The 26,655-nt window shown below is 38.4% G+C and overlaps 1 protein-coding gene and 1 long non-coding RNA gene across 4 annotated transcripts in view; both read right to left on the bottom strand.

Moving 5' to 3' along the window:
• Positions 1-26,655, bottom strand: part of LOC134611259 (uncharacterized) — a 1,028,750-nt gene that overhangs the window by 55,879 nt on the left and 946,216 nt on the right. The gene's annotated exons all lie outside the window — the stretch shown is intronic.
• TGM1 (transglutaminase 1) lies at positions 7,603-21,822 on the bottom strand. 3 transcript variants are annotated; one of them, XM_063454927.1, is made up of 15 exons: positions 21,777-21,822; positions 20,053-20,355; positions 19,617-19,808; positions 16,275-16,508; positions 15,692-15,810; positions 14,158-14,265; positions 13,778-13,952; positions 13,395-13,533; positions 12,373-12,476; positions 12,152-12,240; positions 11,820-11,973; positions 10,117-10,401; positions 9,678-9,838; positions 9,304-9,440; positions 7,603-8,261 (listed from the first exon to the last, which is right to left on the bottom strand). In XM_063454927.1, the coding sequence occupies exons 2-15, from the start codon at positions 20,342-20,344 to the stop codon at positions 8,117-8,119; spliced, it is 2,334 nt and encodes a 777-aa protein (XP_063310997.1). In that variant the 5' UTR covers positions 20,345-20,355; positions 21,777-21,822; the 3' UTR covers positions 7,603-8,116. The 3 variants fall into 3 exon arrangements, with proteins under 3 accessions (XP_063310997.1, XP_063310998.1, XP_063310999.1); XM_063454928.1 differs by lacking the exon at positions 21,777-21,822 and adding an exon at positions 20,673-20,761; XM_063454929.1 differs by lacking the exon at positions 21,777-21,822 and adding an exon at positions 20,683-20,742.

The following is a 26,655-nucleotide window of genomic DNA, read 5'->3' on the forward strand; positions in this document are numbered from 1 at the left end:
GGCATAACCGTGTATTTGTAATGCCCATATCTGGTGTTAAAGGCTGTCTTCCATTCATCATTTTTACGGATATCTAACAAGATTGTAAGCACTTCTCAAGTCTAGCTTGGTAAAAATCTTAGCCCCCCTCAGCCTGTCAAATAACTCTGTTATCAGGGGTATTGGATAGGCATTACGTACAGTAATCCTATTCAATCCTCTGTAATCTATGAAAGGTCTGAGGTCCCCTTCCATTTTTGACACAAAGAAAAATCCTGCACCAGCTGGTGAAGACATTTTCCTAATAAAGCCCTTTTTTAGGTTTTCTTCAATATATTCTTCTAAGACCTGATTCTCTTTTGCAGAAAGAGGCAGGGGTCAGGTCCTGGGGAAGAAAGTGTGGGAACTCACCCAAGATTACCCCCCACCCCCAAAAAATAATAATATACACTTGTATATATATACGCCTGCACACACACACTGACAGGTGCAAACACTCAGACACACACACACATGCTCACACACTCACAGACACACACACATACATTCACAGACACACACACATACACTCACAGACACACACATACTCAGACACACACACTCACAGACACACATACTCAGACACACACACACACAAACACACTCACAGACACACACATACACTCACAGACACACACATACTCAGACACATAAACACAAACACACTCACAGACACACACATACTCAGACACATACACACATACACTCACAGACACATACACTCACAAACACATACAGACACACACACACATACACTCACAAATTATTTTTTTTAAATAAAAAAATGTCCACCCAGCCTCCCTACCTGGAGAGCTGGCGTCTACATGTCCTGGGGTCCAGTGGGGCGGGCGCCTGTCTCCATATCAGACACGGCAAGGGAGCTGTGTTCTCTCTGCTCCCTCTCGCCGCGCGGGTTGTCTACTGATGATGACATCATATTCCGGTTCCGGCATCAGCAAACGGCGCGCGGCGAGAGGGAGCAGGGAGAACAAGCTCCCTCGCCACGTCTGATATGAAGACAGGCACCAGCTGGGGTGGGTCCATCAGGTGGCCATCAGGCTGACTCTTGGGCCCCCCCATGACTGGGGAAGCACGGGGGGCGGCATTTTTGAAAAGTAGTGAGAAAAAAAGGAAAGAACAAAATTCAAGAAGCTTCATGCTTGAGACAGCAGTGAAAACGACAGAAAGAACCAGACATGAAGAAAATTATAGAAAAATGCTCTTGTGCACACATATCTAAGAATTTAGCATTACTAGGTCATTTTTGCTTTTACAAAGAAAATACGATACAAAAATGTCCTCTTAACATGCTTATCTATAGAGAGCCCTCTGTGTTCACACTGCTGACTTCAGGTGTGAATCTTCTCACAAACAAAAACAGGGGCTCTGGATTGGGTAGGACAAATATGAAATGCATTCCATCTAAAGGAAAAGAATGTTTGCATTGATCAAATAGAGAAGTAGATCCCTCTATACCCATTGGCTTATTGGTCATGTTGGTGAAGGCAATAAAGTTTCAAATCCTCCAGAAGACAAAGACTTGCTATTTAGAGGTAACAAGACCACAGGTTTCAAGAGCTGACAGATTACTAAATAAAAGCGTTTTGGAACATATTTTAGGCATCACACATAACACGCTGAATTCTGCAGTCAACAGAGAGGACGTTTGATGGGTTATATCCTTCAAGGTATTCAAAGAGTTTAGTAGAGGAACTAAACATAAATAAATACTTGGGAAACTTTACCACCACTTTTACTGATCACTCATTTTGTCTACTACATAGTCATTAGGTATCAATTTGTTACCAGAGCATCAATAATGTTTTCCCTCCAAACCAGTCATCCTGCCCACCTGTCATGCACTAGCTCTTATCCATCAGAGCCTGTGTTATTTTCTAAACTCAGTCTCTTGTTGTAAACCTCTAAATATAGTTTCCATATACAAGAAATAACAACTGCCCAAATAGAAATGTTGACTTACTGTAAACTGAGGTAAGTAATAAAATGACATTTCAAAATGTTACATATTTGTAACCTACAATACTGATAGTAACTGGCCAGTAGGCTGTTATCAATCTAAACAAAATTGGAAAACAGTTCCAGATGAAGCTACACATGTATTTGTAGTCGGGGCAATATAGCCGTGATGATAGGTAACATAGCATATTATAACCAATAAACATATTCAAATGACACCAGTCGGTTGTGGTGTGCCGGAATCCACAGAGCACTAGGCCAGTAATAAAAGTGGGCCTACCTTAGAGGGTGATATGAATAGAGGGAGTGGTGGGAGGGGTGACTCGCAAGGTGCCCAGTCTCCTCTGCAGCAGGCTTACGAAATTTGGCTTCTGCAGAGTTGTTCTTGATAATGAATTTTAAGATGAAGGCCTGAATTAGTAATAGGGACTTGAAAATTTAAAGATAACAACAATCTCCTGTATAATACCCAAAAAGCAGTCATACATGACCTGTCACAGACCCACCTCAGTTCCCAGTCTTATTCACTCACCACCCTATTTTGCACACTCACCACCTCAGCTCCCATATCTTCACTCTCACATTCTACCACCTCACCACCTTGTGATATACACCCATCAATCCAGTGACATATAAATTTTTTAAATATATTTGTTAATATACGACCATGGACAATTAGTTGCAAGATTGCTCACCTTCACCCACCCAAGTCACACGTCATATATCCAGTATCCAGTAGCTAACGCAGTTGCACACCACCCTCTGTCATATACTTCTACCTAACCTGCCACATACCCTCAAGTCAAATACCATCAACAACCAACACATATTCACATTGCACTTTATACAAACTATAACTTAATAAAAAAATAGTGGTATCTGACTCTGACTAAACTGGGGAAAAGGTTCCCTTTCATTGATCATTCCTTGCATGTAGATGTGAACCATTAGCTGGTTTTAGACATATTCTGTGGGAATGCCTGGCAGTCAAGAAACTTTGGCAGGAGGCTAATCATTATTTGACATATCTTATTGGTAATGAGTTTTTGTTGTCTCCTATGATGTCATTATTATATCTGGATTTTAAAATATTGAATAAAGAGACCAGACCCGTTGTCCTCCATATTCTAATGGCTAAAAAATATTGATAGCCAGAAATTGGAAGTCTCCTTTAGTAAGATCCACTCACATGTAATTTCACAATGAAAAATTGTACAAGCTGTAGCCAGTTATGTTTTATGGGAGATTCTCTTTATACCTTTTTGGATAAGTGGATAAAAAAAATATATTCACCTAAATTAGCAGGTTGTTAAAATCTTTTGCCACAAACCTGGTATACTTCTCCTGCTTCGTTTACCGGACAGGGTATAAATTTTAAGTCTAAGTGTTATGTATACTTATTATTTTTGAATGTCTTTCTTATTTTTTTTGTTGTATTTATATATGGGAAAAAGAAATAAAAAGTGAAAAAACTTAGTGAAAAAGAAATACAAAGTTAAAACACTTAATAATTTTTTTTTTAAACTCGAATTAACAGACCAAGAAAAAAGAATTTCAAAAATAAACATACTGTGCTGTAAGATATGTTTGAAAATGAAACCATGTTTTCCTGGAGACTGGGGCGCCATAAACAGAACCAAAAGGTATTTAACTACTAAATGGCAGAGAAATTAGCAGTGAAATAGCACTTGCATGATCTATACACAAAAACTACGTCATTAAGCTAAAGTTGTTTTGGAGCTTAGACCATCAATGGTGATGAAATAATACACTGACATTATACGCTATATGTAACGCATTCACATAAATCCATGAAATGTTGCCTATAGCATATTCATATAAAATACAACATTAGGAGAACACTGTACAGTGTAGTAGTAATTTAAGTGTAGTAGTATTAACGAGGCTCACATATTTTGGAATATAAAAGTCACCTAGTAGTCAAACAATTGCAAGTCCTGTGGCAAGAGTAAAATATAATCCTTCATTTAAAAGAGAATAAGCCCCGAATAAAATCATACTTGCGAACTACCCCATGTATTGCCTACTGTCCCAGAAAAAACAGATCCTGAGACCTGCCCTGCATTACCTGACAACTAGACCAAGCTATTCCTCTGGGCAGCCACTGTGTTGGAGGTAATGATTACACTCAGAGACAGATTTCCTGACTATTTTCAGTTTTTACCTTTTTGGTGCTTAAGAGGGTTTGTATGGAGAGACAAATACCAGGAGCCTTGGCCGGTGTCCTAGTAGTCCAGTCAGCCTCATATGCTTTTCTTATGTTTCCTTTTCCGCTGTTTAGTAGATAGCTCCCCTAATTAGGTACCCTAATGTGGGGGTTGTGGGGGTTTCCTTACTTAGGATACCAAATTAGGGTGCTGTTTAGTACATAGTTCCCTAATTTGGTACCTATATGTGGAACTGCCTATTTAAGGATAGCAAATTAGGGCGCTGTTTAGTAGATATTTTGTAAAAATATTTTTTTATGCTTTTGTGCAGGATGTGAAAGGTGCTGCTATTGTTAGATTTACATACCACTGCATTAGAGTGCCAGACATTTTCCCAACCTGCACAGCTGTTTGCTAAAAGATTTTATTGTTTTGTTTTGTTGGGGGGAAAAAAATGAATGTCAAAGTATTGTTTACCTAAATACACAGTATTGCCCAAATGCCTGATGTGCACTCCAATAAGAAAAGTTGCGCAGATACAAAAAAATGATCAAATCAACCTGTTAATTACAGAATGTTAAAGCTTGAAAGCATTGTGTAACATCTGTTGTAATAATCCCCACCAGCTAGTAAGAAATCTAGGCTGTTCAGAACACCTGAAATGCTGAAGCATATATAGACCATATAGACAAACAGTGTTTCAGCATTCTTCATTGGAGAGTGCGGTAACCTTTACATATTCTCTTGGTATTGCATTAATAAATCGTACAGGGGTTGACCCTGATACAGCACCTCACCTATGTTTACAGATGCGTTCCAGCACTACAATTATGTTATTACACCCCTGAATTTGTATGCCAACTATACGCACACACCCTGGCAATTACATACACCATATAAAAACAAGCTTTCATTTAAATTCACAGATACTACACTTGAATTTCCTCCTGCATTTAAATCCCAACACTACACACAAACACTTGCAATCACACACAGATACTCCAAGCACAAGCTTACATTAAAATATACACACACTTCCGAAGACCACCAATAGAGACAAATATACCACTGCATTGAAATGAAAACATCCCACACAAATAAACTCATGCATTTAAATGCCAACAGTACACACTATTACACCCCTGCATTCACGCATAACTACATACAAAAGCAACCATAATTCTCTGGTTTTGGTGGTCTATAATTCCAATAATACTCAGCCAACCTTTTTTTTTTTATTTTTTAGGAAAGAGCCAGATTAGGGGCCTCATGGGCCTGGAGCTAAAAGTTTTTGATGGGCTTAATTACATAAGTATATTATAGGAACACTTCAAGCACCTAAAGCACTTCAAAGCGCTATAATGGTTATGGTGAATGACATCTTCTTACCTCCTTATGCTAATACCCGTCAAGATTATTCATCTTTTCAAAGAAGACTGCAACAACTTCATCCCCTCTTAATTCCTTGTGTCTTACCACAACCTATACTTTGCATACTTCAATATAGAGTCCCAGCACCTTATGTTTTAGCTTGTGAAATATTCCTTTAAGTATTGTATGAAGAAATAACTACAAAATTCGTATTGCTTTTATTGTTAACAATACTTTTGCTGGACATAGTGCAGTTAAACAATCCTTGAATGAGGCTATGTATGTATAACCGAGTACAGTTGTTTGCAAAAAAAACAAGAGTAAAATGCACACGAATAAAGGGGGGAATACTTCCTGCAGGATGATCCAGAAATTGAGGACCAATCCCTGAAGACATCAAATCGAAGAAAAGAAATACCCAGGCATACCTGAGGTTTTTTCTAAAAGGCTGTAATTTTATTTGAAACAAGGAAGTGGGGACAATGTTTCGGCTCTTCTTTGAGCCTTTATCAAGTCCTTACTTCTTTTTTTCAAATAAAATGACTGCCTTTTAGAAGAAACCTCAGACGTGCCTGGATATTCACTTTCTTCCATTTTATGTATGTATAACCAGTCCATCTCCTACATGTCACCATTTTTGGACTAATTCTCAAAATATGTTATCAATGGCAAAATGTAATCATTCTTTAAAATAACTTGCACGTAACCTCGTCCAGAGGGCCTTAATGCATTTCACACAGTAATGATACTGGAAAATAGGTTGGGAACTTGTCACGTGCTGGAGACCTGAATGAGTATGACATTTAATTACGATCAATAGCTGAAAAAATATCGGACCATCCCTGTCTGTACATAATCATTTATAATGACTGACAGCATGTAGCTAATTAGATACATATATCTATCAAGAGGGCTTTCATAATCTTCTGAAAAATAGTAAAACAATCACAGTTTCTTCATAACCACTGCTGTACTTTTCCTACAACAATTTATCTTTGTCCATAACCCAAATATTGTTTATATTCTATTGCGATAACATACAAATGAAGCATATTTGGTGAATATTATAAAATATTTATTGACATAAACAATAAAATACATTTATGTTACTTTAAAAAAAAAAACGGTGCATACATATTTTCAGTGCTTTATCTGCTCACAGTCTGCTCACATTTGGCTTGGAGTAGCTTTATTGAGGTTCCCGGTAGTGCGCAAGCATTTTATTAGTGCTCTTTCACTGAGCAGGACTCAACAGGAGTGAAACGGAACAATACACTTTTAAGCTGCCTCTAAACTGAGAGCGCCTGTCATGGGATCTGAGGAGAATTTACTCTTCTTTTCGCTTCATATCCAAAAATTGCAGCTTCATGACAGAAAGGCTTTGTTCACCCAAACATAGAATATTTAATCAGATGTGTCTAGTATCATGGCTAAATAATAAAGAGCATCTATATTGTTACTGGCAGACCACTCACAAATTCATGGAAAATAAATATTAATCCTATGGGAGTACTGGGCATTTTTTTTTACCCACAAGAAGACAACTCTAAGCATGATTTGTCGTAGAGGAAGAGAGCAGAAGGTACAGGCAAGACCAACGCAGGCAGTGCAGACAGATAAACGGAGAGATGAATGTCAGATACATATATAAATATAGCACATCATCTATGTTTTTTATTAACATTCCAAAATTTCACAGACCTTACTAGTAGGGGATGAATTTCATCATGTTATAGCAGCCCATAATCTCGCAAAGAACTAGTGGCTGAAACATGATATTAAGGCCCAAACAGCAATTAAGCATTATCTTCTTTAGCTCCTTTAATGAATGTAGGACGGCATCTCTCATTGTCACAGTGTGAATCTTGTTACAATTTTACTACCTTGACTAATCACAAAACATCCATGTTCTTTTAGCTTAAAGCTCAGCCAAATGAATTCATGTTCATTGCCTTTTCAATGTTACATTTTATTCCAGGGACGGGGCTGTCATCAGCTAAACTGTTGACACCACTGTTTACTCTTTTAGCAATGAAACATTTAAAAGTGCATATTCCATTAGGTTATATTATACCTAATATATTCCTAAGGATTTTTAAATTATGTCTTTTGACTGTTTTAATTTTGGAGTGTACAGTTTAGAAGGAACACATGTCAAAGTTCATGTATCAAATATAGTTGAAGAAGAGTTGTCAAGGCTACATTAAGACATCCTTGTCAGAAGAGCTCACAGTATTACAGTGCCTTTTAGAGAACAAACAAGCCACAGCTACAATGACAGCAACATCCAGACAGACTTATGTTTCAGAAGAGCAATCTTCTTCCATTTAGGTAGTTCCTTTTCTCTGCTTTTGTCAAAGGCATAAGACGTCTCTAACAGTCACAATGATCCGTGAAGTGGTCAATAAAACGTCACATTATTTTTTGGGATGGAACACGATATTACATCTTGTTACCTTTAATAGGGTAACAATCTCTAGAAGACTATTTCAAGTTTGAGGTCATCGCTGTAGGTCTGTCATCCAATAATACTGAATGTGTAATGCAGGATGCTTCTAGGCTTGGTTTGGCTTCCAATGATCTCAGCTACTACGCACTACAACTTCAGTGGATCCATGCACTTGGTTCAATTCATTACTCTCTAGTGAGGCAATAAACTGGCGAGGACCTGGACGTTGTGGTGTGAAATTCTCTTGTATGCTCACTGTCTTCCTGGGCCCAATATCACTGTGGAACAGAGAGAAAGATTTTGAATGAAAAAAAGGTTGATAATAGTTGCGCATGAACTTAGTAGTGTTGTAAGGGATTGGACAATGTAAAAAAAAAAAAAAGTGTATATAATTTGACTTTTTACTTAGAGACAGAGATATAAAATAGGAAATGTGCATAAACTAAAACAGGGAGCAAGAGATTTTTTTTGCTCTCCAAGACGAAATGTACACCCACTAAACATGCAACCAATAAAAAAAATAAAAAAAAAATTAAAATAAAAAAAACTATGCAAACCAATAAATGGTTATGAGGAAAAGAGAAGCATGTTAGCATTGCAAAAGTACACAGTGGTGTGTAGAACCTGTAGAACATGTCGCGAAATGCAGAAGATTGTCATGTTTGTTATGTCTAAATGTAATGCTGTTTGGTGTTTATCAAACTAATGCCCTATATCAAATCAGGCTTTTCAGCCAAGGCAATGGTTTATTCATTAGTGGTGAATTAACAAACACATTTTAATATTTAGGTTGCAATAGCCTAGTTGAATTTAAAAAAAAAAGTCTCAATTTAATTTAGCCTGCATTTCACATTTACCAGAATCCACTATTAAATGATTAAACCGCATTTATAGATTGAGGTAATCTTAGAAATGAAAGAGCCACAAATAAAGAACTAGCTAACTTAACATATTCACAAAACAACTTATTTCAGTGACTAATATGACTTGAGTTCTGAAAATGCTATTTTCAAATTACCACTACCATTCCAGGTTTCCCAATGTGTAAGTTCCCCTCATTGAAATTTATTTGGTAAATGTATTCACATTCACTTAAAGAAGATTTTTAATGAAGATATCTAAAATGTATATTTTATTAACAATATATAAAAAGAATAGTATAATATGTAAGGGTAATTTTGATGTTATTAACTCCTTGATTAAACAAGGAGTGGCCTAGATAAACGAGTGTAGTAGTGTAGGGGGATTGTAAGAGAGAATGTTTAAAGTGAAAGGGATAGAGGAAAATAAATGAAAAGGCAACATAATAGGGTCACCTACCCGACTGGTACAGTTTTTGGCCTCTGAAGACCGGGTCCTTCTACGTGGAATACTGCATTGTGTAGAACTATCTCGAGAGGATTCTGGAATTTGATCTCAGCCGTGATCTGCTGTCCGACTACAGCTTCTCCATGTACCTACAATAAAATAACCCACAGTAAAGTATGACTATGCATGTGTGACCTCATGAATCAAAGCACAGCATCTTTGGGTACATATCATAAAATAACAGAACAAAAACATAATACACAACATCAAAACAAAGTTTGCATTTGCACAATAGTGGAAGGGATCACTAGCATCATTAGCACATCCTCATTGTGGAGCTAAACATACAGGCACAACATACACTAAAGTACACAATGAAAACTTACCGTAATGGCCAGGTCTGGTGTACGTATTCTAAATGTATGCTGTTTGGCTAATTTCTGACTCGTCTCTTGTACAATTCCGGACACGGTAAGCATCATGGCTGCTTGATCTAACAAATGCGTGCGATACTCATTGTAACTCACAAGCATACCCACAGACTTTGCTGTAAAATGGAAAATAGGTGGTTTTGTCATTGTTGGTGAGCATAACAGACAATCCTGAAAACATAGGCAATGAAGTGTAAGACATGGCAAAAAAGTGTAAGACAGCTGGGCACTGAAGGGACAGAAAAATTAAAGAATGGTGGAAATTGACAATGGATGTCTAGGACATGGAGCAACAAGATCAGGAATGCAAGATAATTCACAGAGTTGTAGAGCTAATGAATAAGTAATGCATTTACAGGTGATTGCATGCTTGTAGAATTGTCTAAAGTCTTACTTTCTCCTGGATTTATTGAAACATTACGGGTGTCATTTTTGAATGACTCTTTGCAGACTCCATTATAGTACATGACAGCAACAGACATGGTTAAGGACAACGATCGTCGACTGCTGCTGCGATTGTTCAGCAGCACGCGAACATTGATGTCACTGCCTGTGAGAACCCCATCCTGAGACTCAACGGTCATGACTATATCATCTGATGTTAATGGTTCAGCTACAGCCATTGGTTTGTTTCCATACTGGGCAGCGGTGCGGACAGAATTCCTTTCTTCTGCTGAACCTAAAAGGAAACAAATAAATATGGTATGAGAAAGAAAATCCAAGTGACGTGAAAAAACATTGTTGTTAGATTTACAATAAATTAAGACCAATTAAGGATTAAAATAACTCTGCATTAAAACTGCTTTAAGAGAGTCATAACGACAGAGGTAGTATGACAAAATTATGTTATCATCATAGCTGTGGGAAGCTGAGCAATAAAAATATATTTTTATTCTGATTCAGCTGTTCCTTGGAAGCTAATGATACATAATGTTATGTCACAATGTTTATTTGTGCTTGAGTCAGTATTTTTCATTAAGTTTTGGAAACAAAAATTGGAAGATCCAGATAAAGAGTTGGGTGTATCTGATACTTTTATTTATCCTTTGCATAAGGTGGGAGTCAGTAGACAAACATCAGATTCTGACAACTCCTGCCACAGCATAAACATTGGAAATGACAGTAGTTCAATTTACACTTAATCTGTAGGCTGAGCTGTTGCCTGCCACAGAATCTTATAAGCATTGGATAACTCAATTTTATCAGTTTCACACTCCCGTGCCAGAAGATGGCTTTCATGTCACGTCAGATAAATGTATCTGTATTAACTAAGTACCAGGATATGCAGCAGATATGTCTTCTGTGTTTGTTTGTTTTTTTACAACGCTGGCACCCATGACTGTTCCTCCAATTTTCCATTTGGTACATAAATGTAAAGAGCAGGGTATGCCAAACTCTGTCCCTCCAACCCCCATGACTTTTGAATGAAATAGATAGCCAGGTAACCATGGAAGTTGTAATCCATTAACATCTGGAGGGGCAAATTTTGGTGAATCCTGGTGTAGAGTAGAGAATATTGTGTTTCACTTTCTCCTTTTGCTCTTTTTTGCTACTATAGGAATCACAAATTGGGGGTGGGTTTGCCACTAAGTATATTATGGTAAAGATAAAAAAAGTAGCTGTCTTGAACTCTATTTCTTATTTGTTTAATTGGATACACTGTAAGAGTAGATAAAATAAAGTTCACTGAGCAGTTGATATTTTTCTCAAACTCTCTCTCTATTTAATCTAATGTATTCACATCTAGTGTAATAGTCAGAAAAGCAACAGTAAACTACAAATATGTTATTCAGGGCCCTGATGTACAGAGTGTTCCAGGGCTCTGTGTGTCAAAACATGGGCCCATCAGCTTTTGGCAAGTTGGCTCTGGAACACTCTGTACATCAGGGTGCTGATTAACATATAACTGACTATTACACTAGGTGTGAATATAAATTCTTAATGGCAGATAGTGTCAAAGTTTACTCTTTGTCTTATTTAGGGTACCTGTTTGGGTTTTACATCTGTTACAGTATTATACTATTACAAAATGGTGCTGCTTTTTTTTTTTTTTTTTTTAAACCAAGTTAGTACTGTTTAAGAACAATGGTATGTTACCTTCTGGATACTTGTACAGGTAGGTGATGTCCTCTCTTGCATTCGAGCCCACAGCTTTGGTACTTATACAATGTCCCACTGCTCGCTCCTCCACATGGACCTTCTTAAACTGCCCATTTGCCATTCTTTGGTAGAAAACCTTATCACTGTTCACCTAATTTACACAAAATAACAAATAGCAATTCTTATTAATTGAACAACTACAAGATTTTCTTTTATATAGAGAAAAAACAACAACTAGGATGTGACATTGAACTACAAAACACAAAATAAGACAACTATACAATGTAGAGAACAAAAAAACATGTACACAGGTTGCACACATAAAGTACCTCAGAAAAAATGAATGGTGTGTCATGTTTTATATTAACTAATCCATTCTTGATAGCAAGTAGTGGAGATGGTCCGCAGCAGTATGTACCTAAAAGACAAGGGTGATATGGATTTAGAGTGGATGGTAGGGTGTAGCAAGTAGTATTAAGTAGTAGGGAAGAAAGGGAATTGAAGAAAAGCTTAAGGGATTGTTTGGAGATATGCTATGTTTGCTCACCACCACTGCTGGTCTCCTGTGGTGTGGCATCAATAGCTTGCCATCCACTGTATCCAGGGGGCAAGTCTGGCCGTGTCATCCAGCAGTCATTCCAGCAATGATAATTCCTGTATATTGATATATAATTAGATTTTCACATCTACATCCACAAATAGTTATTTATTATATCCATCCATTTATAGCATAGCAAGCTCATTAAATCTCAATAAAGTTCCCTCCTATTAGAATGCCAGTGCAGCAAGGACATACTAAAAAGATCAGGGGTGTCAGCCCAAAAGTACGTTTTATGATTTTTCCTATATATATATATATATATATACATATACATATATATATATATATATATATATATATATATATTGTAATTCATGTATATTATATGACGGAAAAATCATAAAAAGTACTCTATACTATATATATTGAATAAAGCCAACCTTATGCCAAGCCCGAGGACTAACCCCAAGTACCATCTTCTGAAAATTACACTTTGACACCAAATCTTTGTGTATATATAAACTCTACAGCTACTGCATTATAGGGACAGTCCGCCCCCATTTCATTTTTCTAAAAAAATATTTTGTAGTACAGCTCATTGAGAAATGAGGATGGCAGACACACTCTTCTGTGGAGCTAATGGAAGCAGAAGAATACCTAACCCGCTCTGTGACTAACAGCTGCAGAGAAATTTCAGTCAAGTTTTATAAAAGTGATGATTTGTATTGACCCTTAACTCCTAGTATTAAAATCCTGCACACACACAGCAATAACCCCACACTGTGCTGTATAATTAACCAGAAGTATGGTGCATTAATAATTGTGCTTCATAATTAACCCTAAATATGGTGCATTAACGTGATACTATCACCAACAATGTAATTGGAGATATTATTTCTCTCTCAGTATTACAGGAGACTTGGAGCTAAAAATGAAATGGGATGAAAATTAGCCAGGGGATCAAAGACAAATTGATAGATGCCGCTACCGATGCGTATAATAATATAAGTATACCCATGTATTACTCTTACCAGACAGAGTCGCTGTTTTTGTCCTCTAAAGGCTTCATGTTCTCGTCAAAGTAAACATCAAACGTGAGGTTTTTATCAGTATCATGAGCAGAGGCAAAATTTGTGATGGTGCGCCCTGGGATCCCCAGACAGCGCAGTACTGAAAAGACAGAGCACAGAAGGCAGGATGAGTAGGCAGCAAGTGAAAGAGACCATTTGATCAGTTTGGAACTGAGCAATGACAAAAGACAATAGGAAGAAAGGTAAAATATAGAGGAAGGAGAGCTTTTGAAATGTATGCAATTGTATTTCCACTAGGTGCAGGTGTGTTTGATACTGATCATTTTTACACTACCCAGAACCCCTTTCCCCTGCCTTATTTTGTCCTCCTTGTTGTACATTACCTGTTGTTGTCACACCAGCGAAAACCCAGCACTGCCCATATTTGACAGAGCTTCCTGTCTGGTGAAAACGGAGCAATATATCTACACTGCCAACCCAGGCAACTGGATTCACTCCATCAGGGTAATCATCAGCCCAGCTTCCAGCAACCACACCATTGTCATCCATGGAATTCACCTGGAGGGATGAGGAAGCAGAGATTAAGGAACTGAACATTCACACACACACACACACACATACATACATATATATATATATACACACACGCATACATGCATATAGATACCTATATATATGTCCTTAATTAACTACCATATATTATTTCTGTTTCTCACATTAAAATTCACCCTGATATTAGGCATCCCACGCACAGGACTCTTACCAAAGCAGATACAACTCGTGTAACACTGATGGGATCACCTCGAGATGTTGGTGACAATCCTCCACGATCCAGTATATACATCACAGCATCTAACACTCCTTTATCAAACTATGAAGGAGAGAAAATGGCATCAGGACTGAACAGGAATATGGAATGATGTAAAATAATTTGCACACATAGAATTAGTTTGGATATTTTTCTAATTTGGCTATATTAGACAAGAATTTTAAATTCACTTTAAATTCACTTTGAATTCATAGCAATTCTCACTTTAGTGAATGCCACTAAAAATAACATTTTGTAAGCAGGACACATTATGAAATCAATCACAAAGTTAAATTGACTGCTTTATTTATTCCAACCGTAGTGATTGGGAAATGATCTTGTTTGAAATATACAAAATTGACCTCAGGACATATTTAATGATTTATGTCTATATCCTGTTCTACATGCTAGAAAACTCTGTGAACAGGATATAGACAGAAATCATTAAAGGGACTCTCCAGTGCCAGGAGAACAAAACCGTTGTTTTGAGCCTCCATTAATTTTTTTTTGTATTCAGTCAGATGTTAAAGGGACACTTCAGGCACCCAGACCACTTCTGCTCATTGGAGTGGTCTGGGTGCCAACTCCCACTACTCCTAACCCTGCAAGTGTAATTATTGCAGTTTTTTATAAACTGCAATAATTACCTTGCAGGGTTAACTCCACCTCTAGTGGCTGTCTATTAGACAGCCACTAGAGGGAACTTCCTGCTCTATAGCACAGGAAACCTGTGGTAGAGCGTCACTGGACGTCCTCACGCTGTGTGAGGACCTCCAGCGTCGCTCAAATCCCCAAAGGAAAGCATTGAAATTCGTTTCTGTAAATTGCTCTGTAAATTTAACTTAAATCACACACAGGAGGCTCCTGCATGATTTAGGTAACAGGGTAGGATATAAATAATTCTAAATTAAACAGAATGTGCAATAAAGTGGTAACCATTAGATGTGTCTTTACAGGAAGTGTTTAGAAAGGCTGTGCAAGTCACACGCAAGGAGGCATAACTAGGGCTATATAAACATGAGTGATTTAACTCCTAAATTCCAGGGAATTGAGCAGTGAGACTGTAGGGGCATGATCTATACACCAAAACTGCTTCATTAAACTTAAGTTGTTTTTGTGCCCATAGTGTTCCTTTAATTAATTCATTTCAGATGCCTGAGTGGTAGATTCAGACTTCATCATATATTTAAACTAACTTGCTCTACAAATAAATAAAAACATTTGATTTGTCCTGATTTTCTGCTAATGTTGAAAAACATTTACATTCCCTTTATCACGAACTACGAATGGACTACACTTTTCAGCTTTATATGCATTTTATCAAAAAGGTGTTTTATCCCCTTTACTGTCTGTTTACTGATTTAAAACAAATGAAATATATAACACTGACATCATTACCTTAGAAAAGAGAGAGAGGCATAAATAGACATGTTAGGAGTCCACAAGCCAACAATAGTAAAATAAGAAGGGGAGATGAGAAATTATATACCTGTCCATAGCTCCAAGATCGTTCTCCAATCTGATACTCAGTGCCATAATAAATACGTCCATTCTCATTTAGAACATACTCCTGAAGCCAAGCTTCATTGTCCATGAAGACGGCATCCACTGCAAAGGAAATAAAGAGTTAGAGAGAGAAAGAATAGGAAAGAATTAAGGAATACTGAGTTAAAAAAGAAGAAATGGGAAAGGATTAAGAAACATTGTGAGATAGTGGAGAGAGTTCATGCTGTATACATTTTTTCAGGAAACTTATGAATTCTTCATTCTGTCAGGTAGAACTTGAAAAAAGTTCCTGCCTTAAATTGCTATACTCACAATGTACAGTTAATTAATTAATTATGTCCAGGATACCAAAAAAAACATAGTTTGTTAATTGATTTAATATTCCAGGTAGCTCTTTCAAGCAACCTGTCTAACCAAATGGAGAATTCAGAAGTGTCAACCCAAATGCAGTTGTATGGGTTGCTGCAAAGATACAGGAAAAGGATTAATAGAATATGTGATGATAAAGAATATTCCAGTTTTATGGAGTCCCATCTGTAGGACTTGTGATTGCTCAACATACTTACTGCGACACCAGGGATTGAACAATAGGTAGACCTTGAGGCTTGAGTCTGTCGGGTGAGCGTAGGATCCTCCTGGACACTGTGTCCGCACAGATAGCTGGTACTTTCCTACTGGAGCCTGAGCAGATGTGTTCACCCATAGCATGACTTTCTGACCACTGACATCTGACACCTGGCAACCCCAGCCACCTTCATCAAACTCTTTAATCAGGGGCAAGGTGATTGGTTGACCATTAGCTGCAAGAGAGACAATATAATATAAGCAACATCCAGCATAAACGACAATGTTCACACCAATGACACTATGGTTTTGAAAACAACTCAGATTTTGCATTAAAACATGAAGGAAGCTCAGAGCTGAAACATTGCTTATGGTGGAGGTCCTAATGACTGTGAACTTTGATTCACGTTGTATTAAGATCTTCAAGGCTGATTTAAATATATTCTCAACCCTTTTCATTTCACTCCAAGAATAGACCAACAATCAGAGACCAGCCTTCAACATCAGATGAAAACCCCACATTAAAGAGAGACTCTGGCATTAGAGAGGCACTAGGCCACTAGCCAGACACCACATTAAATTATAATTAAAGATTATACATTTCTGCAACTTGTACAAGACAGACATCTGTACATTATCAATGAGGGGTATGGGAAAGCTTCTCAGACAGGAAAGGCTAGTAAACTACAAATAGACATGAAAAAAACAGGCACCATCAGTAGAATAAGATTGTATTATCAGATACAACTGTCAGACAATCCCTTGTGTCATTCTATCAACCTATCTATCTATCTGCCCACCCATCTATGTATCACTAGACATTGATGGTTCATAAATATACAGCATTATTTCAGGAAGCATCCTCACATTCCCATATACTAGTGTCATCATTTCATTTCTTGGTTTCTAGTAAATATAATTATTAAAGAGACTGTGTCATGTAATAAAGCCTGTGGCTGGGAGTCATGGATCAGTCTGATGATCATTTCAGTTACACTGGCTTTCCAACACGCTGACAGAATGAGAGTATACTGTTTTATAGGGATGTGCCCGTGCGTATTTTTTTTCATTAATATATCATTTACATTATGAAATGATCTGATTAAGGGAGTCCCACGTTACACCTTGTTTTGTGCAATAGTCTCAGTTTAATGATGCTTAATCACTTGTCACTGAAGCTGTTTTTCTAGACCCAATGAACTGTCAGTAGTCAGTAAGTTTAATAGATCTAACTAAGAATGATTATACACGCAATAGGATCCGATGAACATTTTTGCATCATAGAAATGTCGATTTATATTATTCATGCATACATTGCTTTATTGTACTTCAGGATTATCCAGTTATTATAATGATCTTACCTTTCACATGATCTTCTGATACATTGAAATTGTTCACGTTTAACTCATTATTTTTTTTACGTTTACCAGATTAGAGTCCCCCATCATCTAAGTTTCTACACCTGGACTCAGAAGCTGAGATAGTATAAAATATTTGACCCAGGACATACTTGAAAACGAGAGAAACCTCAATGTATCTTTCCTGGTAAAATATTTTATAAATAAATAAATAAATCTTTTGTGCAATACCGCATCTCATTAAGTTATAAAATCATCACCAGCACCAATGCTTTCTAAAAGTGATGAGGTCTGGAAAGGATACTGACAGTGGTTCATCTTGCATTACAATATGTTCACTGAGTAACAGACACACAGAGTGCCGAAACCATCTTGTGGTTCACAACTGCATTCAATTGTTACTTCCAGATTGATACACTCTCTCAGGGTTATTCAGTAAAGTGAGAATTCAAAGTATATTCAAATTTAAGGTAAAAAATAGTCAGCTTTGCTAATACTTCAGCTACTTTGGTCTTATATTTTAAATTCACTTTAAAGGGAAACTAGCTATAGTGCCAGGAAAACAAAGCTGTTTCCCTGGCTCTATAGCTTCCTATAGTGCACACCTCTCCCCCACCATGGTGCAGCAACCTAAAGCGCATGGCTGCGCTCGCATTAGGATTTCCCCGTAGGAAAGTATTATTCAATGCTTTCCTATAGGGATTCCGGGGCGTGGGAAGTCCTCGTGCACAGCGTAAGGATGCCCAACATCAGTTAGTCGAAGAAAGTTGCCTAACCACCCGGATGTCCCTCTAGTAGACAGCCACAAGAAGAGTAGTTAGCCGATAAAGGTAATTATTGCAGTTTATAAAAAATTGCAATAATTAACTTTGCAGAGTTAAGGGTGCTGGGACACTGCTCCCAGATGACTTCAATGAACTAAAGTGGTCTGGGTGCCTATAGTGTCCCTTTAAGTTCTCACTTTGTTGAATATCGATATGTGCTGGATGATCATGAATACAAAATACAAACTTGAAATAAATGTCCTTTGTTTCTCAGTCATGAAGCTTACAGTGTTGTAGTTAAATTGACCATAATACATGTAAAGAGCAAAGCCATAGATGAAAAGCAAGTGACCCAAGTGCTAATTATATTTGCATCTCACACATGCCTTTAAACATTAAAAAATTCTCAGGGTGGGGCCAATTACAACACAATAGTCTATCTTCACATATAACTGTCAAGGATATTGGTGCATTATTCCTACTACTTCCAAAACTTCCAAAAACAAACACCAAGACACAAGAAAAGCCATATCGGGTTATTCACTAAAGTAAGAATTGTTGGGAATTTTCAGTGAATTTCACTTTTAAAGCCAAAATGGAAAAAAAAAAAACCTCCAAGTCAGCTATGCTTTTAGTTCAGGCTACTTTGACCTTAAATGTGATATTCACTTTGAATCCACCTTGAATTCCTGATGACTCTTACTTTAGTTTATAACCCTGCTAGGGATCTATTCAACTGAAATCCAATTTAGATACAATGTCAGAAACAAATGTCTCTCTTATTGAGCAGGAGGTTTTTTTCATAGCACAGGTAAACATAGTATAGTGAACAGATCTTTTCTCTACCCTTTTATCTAAGAATTCACAATGCTTTGATTTCCAAATCTGTCTCCATGAAATCGGGTTTGGAATTTTCTAACTTTAACAACATTTCATTTTTAATTTTAATTTGTATGTTTAATAATATTACAGTATCGAATTCAGTTTGTCAAGTCAATTTTGACCCCTCTACAAAAAAAAATTGTGCCTCAATTGGGCAGTGTCAGTTTTTGCACGGTCCATGCAATAACTACATCAAGCTCTGCCTATTTTAGAACATTTTAGAAAAACGATAAAATGATGCCACTCAATTATGAATAGATTAGTCATTTTATTTAATCTATTTTTGCTTGTTTTAGAACATATTGTAATCAGTCTAGGCTGGTGTTAGAGTATCACTCACCCATTTGTAGAATTACAGCAATCTGGTCACTCTTGATATTGAATGACCTCTTGAAGTTAATGCATATTTTGAAGGGTTTCCCTCTGCGCACTATGAGGTCCTCATATTCATATTGATCTGTGTGATGGGATTGACGGTTCTCACCATTCCGACTTTTAAGAAGATCCACACTTTGAATCTGCAGTGCTGTTTCTAAGAGGACATCGATATAGTTTATTTTGGGTACAATATTGAGAGGGGGTTTAGCTAAAGAGTCAGGCGTTGGGTGCAATTTAGTTTAGTGCAAACAAGAAAGACAGTTATAAAGAGTAAAGTTAAGAGGTCCTAAATATTAATCATAAAAAGCAATAATAAAGAAAAATGATGTAGGATTTAGTTGAAACGCATTAAGAGACAAAAGCAGAAGTTCATGAAGCATAGTTGAACTTATACTCACTGCTTATCTCTCCAGAAGGCAAATCATCCAGATTTATGTCAGTACTTCTATCTGATCTGTCTCTGCCTTCCCCAGTCCTTGGCCCTGTAACTGTGTCTGTCCCTGTTTCTGACTCCGTCCCCCTTCCTGATCCATCAGGGTCCCTGGGTCTGTCTGTAGGCCTTCCAGGTCTATCTATAAATCCTCCTCCAGAGCTTGATACATAGTCCTCAGTGTCCTCTCCTCGATTACTGGCACAGCACGAACAGCACCTTTCCCACCAGGACTTCTTCCTCTCTGCAGACCTTGACATATTGAGATTTCCTACAAAAAAACATGCAGTTTTTTCTATTAAAAAATAGTTTTTTTTTTCCCAACAGAAATAGTTCAAATTATTGGAAGCAGTTGTGTGCCACAAGGTAACAAACAAAGTCTGAAAGTCTAGAGCAAAGCTACTTTTTATCTGACAACAATACAAATGTTAGGTTTTATGAAGAAATGCTGTGACATACAATTATTCAGTGTAATTATGGACAATATAAATGCGTTGGCACTGTCTCAGAGTAGAGTCAGGATTCATATGTCTCACACGCACACAGCCAGACTCATGTGACAAAAATTTTAGCAATAAGATAACTGACATGGACAAACCCGTTCTGAACTTTGTTTCAACTCTTCTGTTAAAACACCCACACTAAATCTAAATTCTCTTTGCACCTCATGCACCCCCAGCTCAATGTAGCTACAAAAAAAAAGAACTAAAATAAATAGAAAAGAGGAAGTTTTGGTAAAAACAAAGCCGCACCCACCAACCCCTTATCCCCCACTCACAGCTATCCCTCCACCCTCCTTTTCACTGCCCTGTATCATCTGATAATGTAATACCAATTAATTTGACACTGTCTTCTCTAACAAAGTCTCTTCAATAGGCAGTGTAGATACAAAATGTTATACAACAAACAAAACACATACAGTTTACATACACTCTGACTGTAACAGCATAGACATGTAAATGGCCTGCAAACGTTCACATACACTGAATCAAACACATGCACATTTACAGGTTTTTGGAAGTCAAAAAAACTTTGTCTGAACAGACTTGTATCCCAACGCCCCCTACAGTACATTAATGAGTAATGTCTGTTATTAACCCCTACATTAAATAGGACAATGAATTGCAGCAGTTGGACATAATAAGATGCTGTTTATATTGCCATGGTTTGCAGCTAGTAAAATTGCCATAAACCATACACTTCATGTATGTGTTTTTACACAAGGGTTTGTCCACTAAACAGCAGCTTGTTAAAGTACTAACAATCAAATTGTACAAAAAGTTTGGATAGCTGGAGATTTTTTCTAATTAATTTAGCAATTTAGTTGTCAGTATAATTAAATTATATACATAAAAATATATATATATTTTTTCTTTTTCTGTAAATCTGATGAAAGTCATCTAATTCAAAGGAATTAATAAAAAAAAGTGTATGTGAATATGAAAACTTATGTGCTTGTTAAAAATCTAAATGCAAAACTAAACTTATGGTTGAGTTTTTAATAGAATTAACTGTGGTAATCCAAATATAAGCCATACATTATTCATCATGGTTATATTGTGTGTATGTATGTATGTATGTATGCATGTATATATATATATATATATATATATATTTACAAAAAATGTTTTCAGATATTTTGCACTATGAAGCATTCAGAATCTCTAACCATAGAATGAACGTGGCACTGACCTGTATGAGCTCCTGTGTGGATAATGACAGCTTCTCTCAGTGTGGTTAAGAGGGTGACTTTTATCCTGGGTTGGGACTAAGATGCCTCCCACAGCCCACGAAATGGCCCATCCCTTTTTTTATCCAACAGAACTGGAATCCTTGGAATGTGCAAGTTTCTGAGCTCATCAAAACACACCCAAAGGAGGGCACCCGATATGTTAAAGTGACACATTAATTATTTCTAAGTGATGTAACACAAAAAATTATTAAAAAATATAGTCCCACTGCAACTTAAAGGGTTACTCCAAACACCATGACCACTTCAGTTATTTTAGAGTCTGCATGTGCAGAGATAAACCCCTTAGCTGCTGCATGTTCCAGGCTGGCTAATATCAGTTACGTACAAAATTGGCATTTGACGTTAGTATAAATTCTTTAAGTTATCTGAAAAGTATAATTTATTTTTGGTCTCTGTTTGTATGTATTCAACTGTTCTAAAAATGGTCTAAAAAGATTAAAGGGACACTGTAGGCACCCAGATCACTTCAGCTCATTGATTGTACCTTTTGAACTTAGTGCTGCAATGGTAAATATTGCAGTTCCAGAGAAACTGCAATGTATACATTGCAGCACTAAATGGACACTGTATGCACCCAGATCTGGGTGCAATGTCCCATGTTCCTTAACCCTGCAATAGTAATCATTGCAATTATTGAGAAACTGCAATAATTACTATATGTGTGTGTGTGTGTGTGTGTGTGTCTGTTAGTGTGTGTGTGTGTGTTAGTGTGTCTGTTAGTGTGTGTGTCTATTAGTGTGTGTGTGTGTGTCTGTTAGTGTGTGTGTGTGTGTCTGTTAGCTAGTGTATGCGTATCTGTCAGCGAATGTGTGTGTGTGTGTATTTAGAAGGCGGGGGAAGGGTTGGGTGGGGGTGGCGGGGGAAGGGTTGGGTGGGGGTGGCGCGGGCGGGAGGGGGGCGCCTGAGTTTTGTCCTGCCTAGGGCAGCACAAAACCAGGATACACCACTGCCACAAATACCCTGTCTCCCCCACCAGATTATCTTGGGAGTTGTGCTTGTAAGTGATCACTGTTCTTATGCACTTGGGTTCCAGATCCCAGAAAACAAGAGCCCAGTGGGCTTAGTTATCACGCAATTGATCATGTCTTTTTTGCTGCCAGTTACTTTGTCTCTCAGATAAACAGATTAAGTGAGTTCTAACTTTTCAGTCATACCTACCAAAATTTTAAATGGACAAAGAGGGACACATTAAAGGAACACTATAGGCATCCAGAACACTTCAACTCAATGAAGTGGTCTGGGTGCCAGGTCTCCCTAGTTTTAACCCTGCAGCTGAAAACATAGCAGTTTCAGAGAAACAGCTATTTTTACACTGCCGGGTTAATCCAGCCTCTAGTGGCTGTCTCCTGACAGCCACTACAGGCCGCTTCCGCGATTTACACATTTAAATTGCACTTATTTGATGCTGGATGTCCTCACGGACCTCCAGCTTCAAAAAGATCCCCATAGGAAAGCATTGAGCAATGCTTTCCTATGGCCGAGTTTTAATGCGCGCACGCCTCTTGCCGCGCATGCGCATTCGGCTCCACTCAGAAGCTGACGTCGATGTAGGAGGAGAGGTCACCAGTGCTGAGGGAGTCCAGCGTTGGATTAAGGTAAGCAAATAAATGGTTAATTAACCATTTATTCGCCGCGGAACGGGCCCTAGTCACCTAAACAGTGACTAGGGCTCTATAGCATTAGGAATACATATTTGTATTCCTAACGCTATCGTGTTACTTTAAGACTTGAGCGAGAAGCTACTGAAGGGCAAGCTATTAAATTTTTGCCTGTTCTCAGTGTTCTCATATCCTTTTGGTTTTGCTTCACTTCCTTGTTACTCAATGGCCATTTCGTTGAACAATTACCCTAAAATAATTTAACTCCGTTATTTTCTTATTTTTTTCACCAGCACTTTCAACTTTCACTTTCACTTTCAACCTGAAAATGTTGTCCTAATCTCTTAAATTTTGGTTTTAATCAAGTACACAGCAGAGGCTTCTCAGTGCCTGAAATGTTTGAAAATATTCTTAGCAACAGTGGCGGCTCTAGACTTTGTGAGGCCTTAGGCGAAACTCAAACATGAGGCCCCCACTAACACCCAAAGCGGAAAAAAACAGGGGTTGCATTGTGTGTATAAGGTGCTGTAGTTGTATTGAAGCTTGCAGCGCTGGATACAGAGAGCTAGTCTCTGTATTAATTGTTCAGCGGCTTGCAGTGTTGCGGCTCCCTGTGCCGCTGTGTTGTGAGCTCTCCGACTGTAGTTATGGCATAATTTGCAAACTAAATTAATTTGCAATAAACAAATTTAAGTAGCAATTATGCTAATCATTTACACACGACTGCGGGGTATGTTTACATGGCCTTGCAGTTGTGTATACTTTACTGCCAGTGTGTGTATTTCTGAGTGTGTCTAGCATTGTCTACCTGTGTATGTGCATGAAAGTGTATGTCTGACCAAGAGTATACTTGTGTGTGAATGTATGTCTTTATGAGTATGTGTCTGGGACTGTATGTGTGTTGGATAGCTGCTTGTGGTGTGTGGTGTTTATGGGGGCTGCCTGTGACCTTTGTGCATGTGTGTATGATGAATGTCTTCAGTGTGTTACTGTGACAAAGTGAGTAAAGGGGTAACTGTGGCAGGGTGAGTGTGAGAGGGTGAGGGGGGTAAATGAGACAGGGTTGGGGGGTAAGTGTGACAGAATGAAGGAGGGTGACATGGGGTAGGAGAGATGGAGGGTCAGTAACAGGAGGTAGGGGGGTAGTAACAGGGGGAGCGGGTTCATAAATTCCTTCCCTGGTGGTCCTGTTGGTGCCCTCTATCCCCGGTGGTCCGGCTGTCTGGTCTGCAGCTCTGCCAGGAGTGAGCTGCAGACCACTTGGTAAATCTTGCGATCTCCAGTCAGAGCGTTGCCGAGGTAACCCACGGCAACACTCTGACAGGCGGGAGATTGCGAGACACTTCAGTCTGCATCTTACTCCCAGCGGAGCTGCAGACTGGAGGCTGGCTCTCTCCCGGGCAGACTGACACCTAAGTGTGGCTATTATTGCCCAGATTTTGCCATTTTAAGCTATAAATTAGAGTTTAGTGATTAAGCCACTTTGGATTTCTCTGAATTTCTGACTATTCACACACTGAATAACCCTATGTGAGAGTTCAGTTCAGGATTCAATTCTGGAAAAATTACTCCTTTCATTTTAACAAGTCTGGCCTGTGTTTTTTTTGTACTATGATCACATCTAGAACAGCACAGTCTAACCAGTAGAATTTACCATGCACTCATCTATGGACATACTCCCATATTGATAAAGATGCACCAGGACCCAAGGTCATCTCTTCCCCAGGTAAATATTTCACACATCTGACCATCCAACGCAAATAAAAGAAATGTGATTCATTAGACCAGGCAACCTTCCTTAATTGCTCTATGGCTTAGTTGTGACGATCATGTACCCATTGAAGGCGTGTACAACATTAAACATGGTCGTTATGGGCACTCTGACCAGTTTGTGGCCTGCAGATCCATAAGCAGCAAACTGTGATGCTGTCAGGGTTCTTGCTGTGACATCCAGTCTGCCAGACGTGGTCGCTCCAGGAGCGCCCGATAGGGGATTTGAACTGTGGTTCTTCTGGACCGTATCCTGCTATTTTTCCTCTGAGCCATTTCAGGACTTTGGATAACTCCTGTTTATTCTTGTATTGCCTGCAGCACTAGGGGGCTGGACTTCACCAAAGGCTCAGATCTGTCAGTAACTCTCCAGCTGAATCTGATACCTAATTAACAAGATATAAAAGCCTGCCTCGCCCTGGGAGGGGTGTCAGTTCATTGACTCTGGTTCCCTTGTTTGGTTCCTGTTTCGCCGTACCTGCGTTCCAGTGTTTCCTGTCTTTCCTCCTGGACTACTCTGATCTCTGGCTTCCCTGATTTTGGCTTCCCTTGACTACGCTTCTGCTAATCCCTACTGTACAGCGTCTTGGAGCACTTTAACAGGAAAGCTCCCGTGCACAGACTCACAGGCCAGGTGGCGTCTTACCTGGTCACCCTGGTCTGTGTCTACTTTGCAAGGGTGAGCGTATAACTCTGCGAGCTGGACTCCCGATCAGGTAAGACTCATTACAGATGCACAGTGTCTTCTGACACCTTTCAATCATGACCAGCATTACGTTATTCAGCAATTTGAGCTACAGTAACTCTTCTGTGTGATTGGACCAGACGGGCTAGCCTTCACTCCCCATGTGCATCAGTGAGTCTTGTGAGCCCATGACCCTGACGCCGGTTCACCAGTTGTCCTTCCGTGAACCACTTTTGGTCGGTGCTTACCAGTGTAAACTCACCAGGAACAACTCACAAGACTTGCTGTTATGGAGATGCTCTTTCTCAGTCATCTAGCCATCACTGTTTGGCCCTTGTAAGATCTTTTCGCATAACCATTTTTCCTGCTTCCAACACATGAAATTCATGAACTGACTGTTCACTTGCTGCCTAATATATCCCACTCCTTGAAAGGTGCCATTGTAACAATATAATCAATGTTATTCACTTCACATGTGTCAGGATCGGGACAGGGATCCAACACGCAGAGTACAAACAGGTGGTAGGTACATATACCGGACCTTAGAATGGCCGGACTAACGTAAGGAGTAAGCAAAGAATGGTCTAGAGACAAGCCGAGGTCGAGGGAACGAGAGAGCAGGTAAGAGAGAGACAAGCCAAGTCAAAGGGTAATAGAGATAAGCAGGGTAGTACAAACAAGCCGGGTCAGAACCAAAGAGACAAATAGAAAACAAGAGCACTGAGTGACTAGACAAGCTAGAACCACGACAGGGCAATGAACAAA

This window comes from Pelobates fuscus, chromosome 5 (assembly GCF_036172605.1).
Source record: "Pelobates fuscus isolate aPelFus1 chromosome 5, aPelFus1.pri, whole genome shotgun sequence".
NCBI classification, from domain to species: domain Eukaryota; kingdom Metazoa; phylum Chordata; class Amphibia; order Anura; family Pelobatidae; genus Pelobates; species Pelobates fuscus.